At 54.2% G+C, this 11945-nt stretch overlaps 1 protein-coding gene across 5 annotated transcripts in view; it reads left to right on the top strand.

Annotated features, from left to right (window-relative positions):
* Nucleotides 1-11175, top strand: part of MAPKBP1 (mitogen-activated protein kinase binding protein 1) — a 51182-nt gene extending 40007 nt beyond the window's left edge. For 3 of the 5 annotated variants that reach the window (XM_036923782.2, XM_057488716.1, XM_057488717.1), the window contains 22 exons: nt 349-538; nt 1122-1268; nt 1493-1668; nt 2436-2527; nt 2799-2924; nt 3298-3368; nt 3529-3650; nt 3928-4003; nt 4114-4225; nt 4404-4467; nt 4712-4846; nt 5052-5188; nt 5391-5446; nt 6502-6738; nt 7173-7339; nt 7579-7724; nt 7825-8019; nt 8169-8253; nt 8557-8840; nt 9058-9654; nt 10094-10179; nt 10772-11175. In XM_036923782.2, the coding sequence (XP_036779677.2) occupies nt 349-538; nt 1122-1268; nt 1493-1668; nt 2436-2527; nt 2799-2924; nt 3298-3368; nt 3529-3650; nt 3928-4003; nt 4114-4225; nt 4404-4467; nt 4712-4846; nt 5052-5188; nt 5391-5446; nt 6502-6738; nt 7173-7339; nt 7579-7724; nt 7825-8019; nt 8169-8253; nt 8557-8840; nt 9058-9654; nt 10094-10179; nt 10772-10999 (3529 nt within the window). In that variant the 3' untranslated portion in view covers nt 11000-11175. The remainder of the gene's footprint in view (nt 1-348; nt 539-1121; nt 1269-1492; nt 1669-2435; nt 2528-2798; nt 2925-3297; nt 3369-3528; nt 3651-3927; nt 4004-4113; nt 4226-4403; nt 4468-4711; nt 4847-5051; nt 5189-5390; nt 5447-6501; nt 6739-7172; nt 7340-7578; nt 7725-7824; nt 8020-8168; nt 8254-8556; nt 8841-9057; nt 9655-10093; nt 10180-10771) is intronic. The other 2 variants (XM_036923783.2, XM_057488718.1) reach the window with 2 other exon arrangements.
* Nucleotides 11176-11945: the final 770 nt, after the last annotated feature.

Genomic DNA, 11945 nt, shown 5'->3' on the forward strand with positions numbered 1-11945 from the left:
GTGATCTTGTGTTTATCTGTGCTCAGACATGATTTCAGATTAGTCTTGTTTCTGTTCCATTCATCATGGCCAGAGTTCCCTTTACCTTGCCTGAGGCTGGTGTCCCGTGGCACCGTGTTCATCAGGAGAACACGTGGCCCAGGAGCTAGTGCCAGGTCAGCTCCCAGCTGATAGCTGTCAGAAGCTGCTTTTTTCTTTCTCAAGCAGCTCCTTCTAAACCTGCAGGTTTGGAGAAGGCTCCCCTTGCTCTGCTCCTTCCTTTGTGGGTTGGGTTCTGTTTTCATTCTCTTCAATCTCTCCTTTCATCAGCTTCTCACTCACTGATTTGCCCTGTCCTCTTCCCCACAGTCACCTCTTCTCTGGAGTGGCCAATGCCAGGTATCCAGACACCATTGCCTTGACCTTTGATCCTACTAATCATTGGCTGTCTTGTGTATACAACGACCACAGCATTTATGTTTGGGATGTGAGGGACCCCAAGAAAGTGGGCAAGGTGTACTCAGCCCTGTATCATTCCTCCTGCGTCTGGAGTGTGGAGGTATGTGAGCTGGACTGACTTGAGACTGACCAGGTTTGCTGGGGTTCTCCTGTGAGGCCGGAAAGTGGGGAGCCCCATCCCATGTGTAATGTTATGTTCCTGCTGCCTCCTTGTTTCTCCAGCAGCACCCCTGTGTATCCACATATCCTCAGACAGGTCCTGAGGACTGAGCTTGAATTTTAGTGCATATATATATATATCTCAAGCTTCTTCCAGTGTGCCCTGTCCATCCTTAGCTTTGCCTCGTCCTGGGCTGGGTGATCTTGGACAAGTTACTGAACTTGACTGAGTCTCAGTTTCCTCAACTATAAAATGATGTACCTGATTCATCTAACCGTCCTAAGAATTAAATGAAATAAACTAAGTAGGAGCAGAAGAGTGCCTGGTACTTGGTAGGTGCTTGTTAGTGTGTCTTCCCTTAGTGAGTATGCAGAGTATCTAGACCTTATGGCATGCTTCTGTGTGACAGACACTGGGCTAAGTCTTGGCCAGTATTATCTCTTTAATTGCACTCCCATCTTCTCGGGGAGGCAGGGACTGCTCTCTAACTAGAGATCTGACTTTGTTCCCTGTGCCCCTTCAGGTCTACCCTGAAGTGAAGGACAGTAACCAGGCTTGCCTGCCCCCTAGTTCGTTTATCACCTGTTCTTCAGACAATACCATCCGCCTGTGGAACACAGAGAACTCCGGCATATATGTTTCCACCTTGCACCGAAACATCCTCAGCAATGTGAGTCCCAAGGCCTGAAGGCCCCAACTCCCCACTTACTAACCCCATCCCTTCAGCTTTCACACCTCCTTGCAGGAACTGGGGACCCAGAACTTGATCTTCCAGCTCTTATTTGGCCGGGCTCTGTGAGCCAAGGTTTTATCTTGTCCAGCACTCCTCTCCCCTTGCAGCTATGTATGGTCAGACCTGCCTTATTCACCTCTTCTCCTGACCTGCTCCACCAGGACCTCATTAAAATCATCTATGTGGATGGAAACACTCAGGCCCTGCTAGACACTGAGCTTCCTGGAGGAGACAAAGCCGATGGGTCTCTGATGGATCCCCGTGTGGGCATCCGCTCTGTGTGTATCAGCCCCAATGGACAGCACCTAGCCTCAGGGGACCGTATGGGCACACTCAGGTAACGCTAGGCCTGGAGTGGGTACTGGCTGCCTCCCATGATAGAGGCTGGCTGAGTTAGGTCCCCATGAACAGAGTGGAGAACAAGATATTTATATACAAGGGAAAGATAACTTTACCATGAAGATACCCAGCAGAAACCATCTTAACCAAGTGATCAAGCTTAACATTCCCATATCAACATCATGAAGCCCATAATATGGTGTACATAATACAGAAGACATAGCAGTGTTTCTGGGGTATTCTTGCCAAAGAAACATGAACCCTGTCCAATCATCTGACATAACATCAGATGAACTCAGATTAAGGCCCATATGACAGAGTAACTGACCAATGCTCTCTGAAAGTATAAAGGTCATGAAAGATAGAGAAAGGCTGAAGAACTGTTACAGACTACAGGGGACTAAGTAGAAAGAGCTAAATGAAATTTGAACTCAGGAAAGGATCTTGAATTCAGAAAAATGACATTGCAGTAAACTGGTGAAATTCAAATAAAATCTTCAATTAACAATATTGTACCAATGTAAAAATCCTGGTTCTGGTAATTGAACTGTTGTTACCTAAGGTGTTAACATTAGGGAAAGCTGGGTGAGGGAAATGTAAAAGTTGTCTGTACTCACTGAAACTTTTCTCTAAGCCTAAAGTCAAAAAGTAATAAAAATACATTTTTGAAAAGGTTGGGGGAAAAGATACAGCAGAGGAAGGAGGGTGAGTCTCTCCTCCTACAGCCTGACAATGGTCTCCTTCCTCCTCTCCTCATCTTTGCAGGGTGCATGAGCTGAGGTCTCTGAGTGAGATGCTCAAGGTGGAGGCCCATGACTCAGAAATTCTGTGCTTGGAATACTCGAAGCCAGACACAGGTAAAGAGGATGCCGGTGTCTAGCCCAGAATGGCACAGGGCTCCTCCAGTCCTGCTACTGCCACATATATTTAATCTGGCTCTTGGATGTGGGACCGAAAATCCTTTGAATCATTTGGTGTCTTTGTCGGTTTAGAGGAGGGCTGCTCCATCCCTGCTCCATGGTTCTGTTGGCTTAGGGATGGGGCTCAGTTCTTGAGGCCCTCTTAGCTGGGCCTAGATAAGGGGCTGCGCTGGGTGCTTGTGGGCTGCTGAAGTTCTTCCAACCTTAGGTCTGAAGCTGCTGGCATCGGCGAGCCGGGACCGGCTGATCCATGTGCTGGACGCCGGACGGGAGTACAGTCTCCAGCAGACACTGGATGAGCACTCATCCTCCATCACTGCTGTCAAATTTGCAGGTGGGCCAGGGCAGTCCAGGCCTATTCTACCACCTGCCACCACCATCCCATGCCCCACTGCCACCTGCCTCCTGCCTCCATGAGAACAGTGTGCCAGTCACGGGGGAGTGTTGTGCAGCAGCTGGGAGGCCTGGGGCTGGATGGGAAGACAGGTGGGATATAGACTCTCAGTCCAGGGGAGCCTGACCCAACCAGGTTGGCTGAGGATAGAGACAAAGGAAAGTTTTAGGTTTGAAGGGAAATACCCTGATTTAATTGGTTGTCCCAGCCACGCAGAGTAGCTCCATAGGCGGGCAGTATGGAGGGAGGGCAGAGGAAAGTCTGGCTTCCTCGTGAGAGGCAGTGGGAACAGCGAGGTCCCCCTCCTCCGTAGCCAGTGATGGGCAAGTCCGCATGATCAGCTGTGGAGCAGACAAGAGCATCTACTTCCGCACTGCACAGAAGGTGAGGGAATGGGGCTTCCCTGAATGGGGCAGAGGGGGGCTGGGTTCTCTACCATTCCCCTACCTGAGGTTGCAAGAGGTGAAGGGAGGTGAATGCAGGGCTCTCTGGGCCTGGTGTGGCATTTGGGCATGGGGTCTGCCCACATGCTGCACTCCTGCAGTCTGGAGATGGAGTACAGTTTACACGGACACACCACGTGGTACGGAAGACAACCCTTTATGACATGGATGTGGAGCCCAGCTGGAAGTACACGGCCATTGGCTGCCAGGACCGAAATATTCGGTGGGCATCCCCTTCTCAGACCATCTGACCACATTCCTTTTTGCCTCAGGGGGTCAGCTGTAGGCAGCTCAGTCCCCTCCTCTATCTGTCCAGGACTTTGTATCCCCTTGAGCCTACAGAATGAGTACTTGTCTCACCCAAGAGGTGATAGTCTCTTTGTTGTTGGGGAGTGGCACCCAGAGAGAACAGGGCTGGGAGTAGATGCTGGTGTTTCCTTCACCCAGGTGTGCTTTATCCTGGCCTTCTCCTCATGTGAATGACAGTGTGTTTCTTATAGGATCTTTAACATAAACAGTGGAAAGCAGAAAAAGCTGTTTAAAGGGTCACAGGGTGATGATGGCACTCTGATTAAGGTAAGGGCCCAGTGGGATGGGCACTGGGCCACAGAATGGGAGGACAGTTGTCTTAGGTGGAGAGGAACTGGGGCTTCCCGTCCTCTTCCAGCTGTGTCCCTCTCCTTCAGGTGCAGACAGACCCCTCAGGAATCTACATTGCCACCAGCTGTTCTGACAAGAACCTCTCCATTTTTGACTTCTCCTCAGGCGAGTGTGTGGCCACCATGTTTGGCCACTCAGGTGAGTGTAGCACTAGTATGCTACCCCTGGGCCTTGACTCTTTTTTCCTTTTATTTCTTGGGACCCTACAGAGCTGCCTGCTCCTCCCCTCCAACCAGCCCCCCACCTTCATTGTTAGGACAGAAGCCTGGCTGGGACTTCAGGGTGGCTCATAGGCCAAATTCTTTGTTTTTCACAGAGATTGTCACTGGCATGAAATTCAGCAATGACTGCAAACATCTTATCTCCGTATCAGGGGACAGGTGAGCAGAGGCCAACTTCCCTGAGATACAAATTCTTTCTTGGGGTTGCAGATGCACCCTGCCCCCTTGCCTCTCTTCACGCCTTGAAGTCTCTGGGCAGTAGAGTGGTATTTCTTGACCCAGCCAGACCTGGCGCTAGAGGATGCCTCTGGTCTCCTTGCCAGTGGAGAAAGGGAACTAATGCTGTTGCCACCTGCAGGGTCCTGCCCTTCCCCTCCTCACCCAACTCTATGACTCTGTGCAGCTGCATATTTGTGTGGCGCCTGAGCTCTGAGATGACCATCAGAATGAGACAGCGTCTGGCTGAGCTGCGCCAGCATCAGCGAGGGGGCAAGCAACAAGGACCACCTTCTCCTCAAAGGTCGGCTGGACCCAGCTGGTGAGAACAGAGTATGGGATATGGGCAAGTGGTGGTGGATGTCCAGATGGCTCCTTGTGATCTCCCTGCACCTCCTCCTTGCTCTGGACCTGCTATTCCATGGCTCTGTGTCTCTCAACACTTGTTTCTCACACAAAGATCCATGAGGTTGACCTCTTCCCCCATTAAGTCTCCTCTCCACATGACCTCCTTGTCCTGGACTCAGGCATGAGGCTCCGTCGATGCTGTCTCCTGGACCAGCTCTCTCATCAGACAGTGACAAGGAGGGAGAGGATGAGGGCACTGAAGAAGAAGAACTTCCAGCTCTACCCATTCTTGCCAAGGGAACCAAGAAAGGGTCAGGTCTGTGGAAGTCTGGTGTAGGGCCAGACCAGCACCAGCCAGTATAGTGGCTAGATAGGACCTTTCTGGGACTGTTGGGGTGGAAGCAGTGTGAGCTGAGGAAACCAGAGCATCCCTGTGGCCACATGGGCTATGGGCTGCTGTGGGGCCAGGCTCTGGGTGGGTGGGCAGGAAGACACTCTGACTGCCTGTCTCTGTCTAGCCTTAGTGCCCAGCCCTGCCCTGCCCCGAAGCCTGTCTCACTGGGAGATGAGCCAGGTAAGTCTTGATTGTTAAAAAAAAAATGCCCTTCAAGGTTATGAGAGGTGAAGGAAGGTGAAAGCCAGACTCTCTGATCTGGCCTACATGCTCCACCTGTTGTATTCAAGGAAGGGCCTTGTGGGGGCAGTTCAAGCAGCTGTGTCTGTCCCAGGTTAGGGATGATGAAGACCAGGTATTTCCTTCCTGGGACCAGTGAGGTGGTCTGCAAACGTTAGTTGCCGCTAGAGGATGTACTCCACTTATTTAGCTGCCTGGGAGCCTGGGAGTAAATGTGAATGGAGAACAGGTTGAGGTGGGGAATACATAAGGGGGGTCTGAGCCAAACAAAACTAAAGTTCAAGAAAATCAAAGGTCCAAAGAGCAGAAATTGAACAACTGTGGTTCTAAAGGCCCCAGGTTAGGAGGTAAGTTCATAAGTTCCAGAACAGTTAGAGGGAAAAGGCCATAAGAGGATCAGTAACTGAGCAGCTACTTCAGACTGGCCAGAGCAGGATAAGGGCTCTCAGAGCAGGGCCTGAGGCGCCCGGCCCTCCCTCGTCGGATGCCAGGGTTTCAGGCACAGGTACCTTCTGCGGTCAGCAGCAGTTTCTTGGGCGTGGGGGTGGGGGTGAGGGTCCATGGTGTGTTCTGACTGGGCCAGGAGTCCCAAGGCTGGGCTGGTGGTCTGTCCTTGGTGCTGTGAGTGGGCATGGGGGTTCTGTTGGGGCTAAACTCAGACTAAGGGATTTAAGAGACTTTCATCTCTGAGGCCTCATGACACCAGGTGAAGGCTGAGACTAGAAGCATAGAGTGAAGCTAAGACCTTAACTCTGGGGGCAGACTACCTGAGTTGTAACTTATGGGACTTGGGACAAGTCATTTAAACCCTCTGTGCTTCAGTTTTCCCATCTGTGAAAATGGGGCTAATACTAGTACCTACTTATTTAAGGTGGTTGTGAGGATTAAATGAGCTAATACATGTAAAGTGCCTGGCATACAGTAAGTGACATATGAGTGTTTGCTAATACTATTGTGTGGTTGTGGTTATTCCTCCCCCACCCCACCTTCACCAGACACAGCAGATGGTGGAGTTCCTGGACCACACTCCTGTGGGCAACCAAGGACCCAGAAGAAGGGGGCGCTGGGCTCAGCCAGGTGCAGAGCTGAGTGTTCGCTCCATGCTAGACCTGCGGCAGCTGGAGACACTGGCTCCGAGCCTTCGGGGCCCTAGCTGGAACTCGCTGGCCATGTCCCCATCTGGCCCTGGGAGGCATGGTCAGCAGGCCCCTGAGACCTCACATGCTAGCCAGGTGAGCCAGCCTTCTCCCAGGTCCCTAGAGATCTCCAAGCAGCTTTAGCCAGCCTTGTGCCGACGGCTGGGGCCTGAGCCCTGATCCAACTATGCTTGCTCTGTTCCTGAGGCACATGGGTAACCCAAACTGCAAAGTCACTGGGGCTGGGGCTGGCTAGGCTGTACGGTAAGGTGAGGGCAGGAGGGGTGGGGGCAGCAAAAGGTAGCTTTTGTCCTGGGCTGGATTCCTTGGAGGGCTCATGACACCCAGTGGTGGCTGGAGGTTGCAGCCCTGAGTGCTAGGATATCCTGGCGTCTTGGTGTCTGTTCTCATAATTGGAGTATTCAGCTTTCCCCAGAATTGGTGCCTACCAAATCTTTCCCCACCTTTACCTCTTTTCCAAGACCCTCTCATATCAGCAATCCTAGTAATGCCCCTTTGTGTGTTCCCAGAATGAAAAGTCCCCTCAGCCTCAGGCTTCCCAACCCTGTTCCTGCCCCCACATTATCCAACTGTTGTCCCAAGAGGAAGGGGTCTTTGCCCAAGACCTGGAGGCTGCACCTATTGAAGATGGTATTGTCTACCCAGAGCCAAGTGACAGCCCCACCCTGGATACCAGGCAAGGGTCCTTTCCTCACCTGACCTCAGGGGCCAGACAGCTCCCATCTTCCCTTACCTTCAGGCATTCTTTAGTTAGGGGAGGACTGGCCCAGGGTTCTTGGGGCTTGCGCACCACTTTGCCATTGCCTCATCCCCTGTCCTGCTTCCGGGGAGGGGGCAGGGAAGGAAGGCAGGAGTCCACCAGGACTGCTGCTTGCCCTGTTCACAGCCTCTCCTCCCTGCTGGCCTTCCTGGCAGTGGCTTCCAGGTGCAGGCTCCAGCCCGAGGGACCCTGGGAAGAGTGTACCCAGGTGGCAGGGGCTCAGAGAAGCACAGTCCTGACAGTGCCTGCTCTGTGGATTACAGCAGCAGCCGCCTTTCCAGCCCTGAGCATCCCAATGAAGGTGAGGCTGCCGTACTGAGGCAGGTCAGCGCCCTGAGGTGGGAGCTGAGGCTCTGGCGACATGGGTGCGGCATGATGCTTCTCCCCCTCCCCACATCCAGACTCTGAGAGCACGGAGCCCCTGAGTGTGGATGGCATTTCCTCAGACCTTGAAGAGCCAGCTGAGGGTGATGAGGAAGAGGAAGAGGAGGCAGGCACTGCCCACTATGGGCTGCAGGATGGCAGCCCTCATACCCCAGACCAGGAGCAGTTTCTGAAACAGCACTTTGAGACTCTGGCCAATGGGGCTGCTCCAGGTGTGGTCTGAGGGCCAGCACTTGGTCACTGCAGTCTGCCCTCCCCTCCTACTTGCCTGGGTGAGAGGGAGGGTCCAAGGGCACGCCATGCCCTGGGGCTGGCTTCAAGGGGGGCTTGCTTTGAATCATGATTTCTATCACCCTGGCAGGGGGCCCAGTGCGGGTGCCAGAGAGGACAGAGTCTCGGAGCATTTCTTCACGATTCCTATCACAAGTGCAGACCCCCCCACTCAGGTACCTCTCCTCGTAGCAGCTCTCTCTTCCCTGAGGAGCTCCTGCTCTCCTGACCTTCCAGTGCTCCCAAAAAGGGCCAGTCCTGCCCCTGGGGCAGCCTGCAGTCTTCCTTTCTCCAAGGCTTCTGCCTTCCTGTGCCCAACAGTATTTTGCACCCCAAGTTTTGGAACAGCTGGCCTGGCTGGCTTTGTGTCTGCCCTTCTCTCCTAGCACGTTTGTAGTCCTATGAGAAATTCTCTCCCATCTTGCCAGGGAGGAGCCCTGACCCTTCTTCGGGCCTTCCTCCACATTTCCTTCCCGTAGGGAACTGTCCCCATCTTCCTCAAGCCTGCCACTGACGTCGAGACCAGCCCAGATGCTGCAGGCATCTGGTGAGGACCTGGGAGGCAATGGTGCCAGTCCTCCAGGAGCACCCCCAGAGGCGGCACCCTCCCCTGGAAACCCTGGCCCCCAGCAGGCAGCCCCTGTGCTGTTGCCACGCCGCCGTCTCAGCCCGGATAGCAGCTGGGCCCCCAAGAGAGTGGCCACAGCCAGCCCCTTAGGTGGACTCCAGAAAGCCCAGTCTACACAGAGTCTGGTGCCGCAGGGTGAGGAGGCTGGTGGGCTCAGTTCTAGGGTGTGGGGACTGTGGAGCACATGAGCATTAGAGGAAGGAGAGCCTGTAACCCGGATGTGTCACTGTGCTTGCCACCGGGTGTCCCTTAGTGGGTATGTGCAGGGGACAGCGACTCCCAGGGAGCTGAGCTTTTGCACTTGGGATGCCTTCCTCACCACCTGACCTGCATACGTCTGTCTCCTCTGCAGACGAGGCCCCTCCATCAGGCCCATTGCTCTTACGGGAAATGGAGGCCCAGGAGTGTCTGCGCTCCCTGTCTCAGGCTGATGGCCGTCTGTCTCGGCCCCACTCCTACCAGAACCCCACCGCTAGTTCCATGGCCAAGATATCCCGCAGCATCTCTGTTGGGGAGAACTTGGGCCTGGTGGCTGAACCTCAGGCTCCTACCCCCATTCGAGTCTCACCACTCAGCAAGCTGGCCCTGCCCAGCCGGGCTCACCTGGTCCTGGACATCCCAAAGCCACTGCCTGATCGTCCTTCTCTAGCCACATTCTCACCTGTAATCAAAGGCCGGGCCCCTGGTGAGGCAGAACAACCTGGCACCCTGGCAGGCCTAGGAAAGACTCATAGTACACCGGAAAGGCGGGCTTGTTTGGGGGAGGGTATCCCTCTCAAGCCAAGGACAGAATGCCAGGCTCAGCCTGGGCCCAATGGACCCAGTGCCCAGCGACTGCCAGTCAACAGCCTCCTCCAAGGCCCTGAGAACTTGCAACCCCTACTTCCTGAGAAGACTCCCAGCCCCATGGGCTGCACCAGGCCAGGGGCAGCCCTGAGCCAGGACTCAGGTGTGCACAGCTCCCCCTGCTTAATCTCATGCCCTGTCCTCCTTCCCGTCCTCGTTGGCCACTCTCTGTCTCCATCCCATTTCTGTGTGTCCAGCCTCTGGCATTTTTATCCTATTTGCTCCTGTCTTGGTCCATAAATCACACCCCAATGGTGAGACACTCTTAGTGCCAACCTTAGTGATCTCCCTGTGACCCACCTGCCCCTTCAGTGCCTCTGGGCCCTGGAGCTGGGGCTGGCCCTTTCTTCTGGACTTGGTTTTCTGTGTGGTGTTGGGAGGGAAGGATGCAAGAAGGGACTGAGGGCACGTGGAGGGGGTGTGGTGTTGGGGAGTGAACCTCTCCTGCTCGGAGGGGGTAGGTCCCTGGGTGGGGAGGCCTGAAAGGGCAACTTTGCTGGGCCTTACTGAGCTGTTTCCTCCCCACCCCCACCCCCACTCAGAGCCAGTGGTGAACCTGGAGCAGTGTGAACAACTTGTAGCAGAGCTCCAGGCCAGTGTGCGCCAGGCTGTGGGGCTTTACCACTTGGTACGTGTTGGGCACCCACCAGTGGGGAGATAGAGCACATCAAGAGTGCTAACTGAATATCCAGAACAATCATGATAAGGCTCTTCCCTCCACTGTTGGGTGGGTGGAGCAATCAAGGTCATCCTGGGCAGAGTAGGTGAGGTTAGAGGTCAGGTTAGGCCTCTTGAACTGAGCACCTGTCAGTCAATTATGGCTAAGAGCTGAAGACGTCCTTAGACAAGAAGGGTAGGGGGTCACATGTCCTAGTTTGCTCAGGACCATCCCAGTTTATACCTGTTGTCCCAGTATCCCTTTTCATATTCAAAAACTCTTTGGCCACCCTAGACATAGAGGACAGACCAGCAGGGCCCAAGCTCTAAAAGAGGAGTTGGTAACAAGATGTGGATGGTGCCACCTAATGGGCTCTTGGAGTTCACGCCCCAAGTCGGCCTCCATCCCATATCCTCTGGTCTTACTTGCTGATCTTGGAGTGTGGAACTCCCAGCCACACCCAACTGGGTGTGCAGTCCTTTCTTTGGGCTAGACCTTCTTATACATCCATTGACTGGTCTCCCCACTGTTCCTCTGACTCACTTTCTGGATCCTGTTGCAGGTGGCCAGCTGCAAGACACCCTCAGCAGAGCAAAGTCGCATCACCCAGCTCCTCAGAAACACCTTCTCTTCCGTGCGGCAGGAGCTAGAAGCCCTCGCTGGGGCAGTAATGTGCAGCCCAGGAGGGAGCCCTGGGGCCGTGGGGGCTGAGCAAACGCAGGCCCTACTGGAGCAATACTCAGAGCTGCTGCTTCGAGCCGTGGAGCGGCGCATGGAACGCAGACTCTGAGTTCCGGAAGCCTGTCCTAAGTGAATGCTCCCTTTACTCCAAACTGTAATCCCTCTTCCACTCTTCCAAAACCTGTGGGGATGCTGAGTGGATAGCAGGGATCGATGTTCAGAGGGGAAGCGGCTTGCCCAGCTGCTCCTCATGGGGCCCCTGTATTTATTAATTTATTTCCCTGACTATTGCCTCACTTTCTTGGAACCCCTGCCTCCATGGCCCTGCCAGTGGCTCATGCAGGGGAGAGTCTTGGGTATTTGTCATCTTGGTGCTGTGAGGAGTAGGAGGGCAGTCTGCCTCATCTGGGGGAGATGGGGGGAGGGCTGGCCCTCTCTTCTTAGAAGCCATTTGAAATTACTGCAGGGATCAGCTCCCTGGGATGGAGCACACACAGGGTATTCAGTGGGGTAGAGGCGAGATGCGATGTGATCAGTGCCCTGCAACCGACAGAAGAGCTTCACCTCTACCTCCACTTCTCCCACACCAGCTGCACTCCCCTGGCTGCCAGAGCAAGGGTTACCGTGCTCCCTAATTCCTGACAGTTCAGAAAGGCAGAGCCTTCTGGCCCTCCAGGGCGTTCCCAGCCATCAGAAGGCTTGAGTTGGTATCAAGGCCCTACATTCCACTCGCGTTCCCCCCTAAGAGAGCCCTAGCATTGTTTCTTTCCCTGTACCCCCTTTCGCTCCTGGCCATAATGTGTGGAGACAGCTATGGGATGTTGCTGCAGGACAGTAAGCCCTCTGCTGGGCAAACACGAAGGCCTGGCCTGCTTTCCTCAGCCCCTTGACTTTCCCTATCTGCCTACCCTGGTCCCCAGCAGGCTGCTGGAGCCCAGATGCGCCACCCTCTTGCGTCCTCAGCGGTGCTCAGACAGAAGCATGTGTTAGAACTTCCCTCCTGGTTTACAGGGTGCTGGCCCACCCTCTAAGGATCCTGACCATAGATGAAGTCT

The sequence above is a fragment of the Manis pentadactyla genome, chromosome 11 (assembly GCF_030020395.1).
Source record: "Manis pentadactyla isolate mManPen7 chromosome 11, mManPen7.hap1, whole genome shotgun sequence".
NCBI classification, from domain to species: Eukaryota; Metazoa; Chordata; class Mammalia; order Pholidota; family Manidae; genus Manis; species Manis pentadactyla.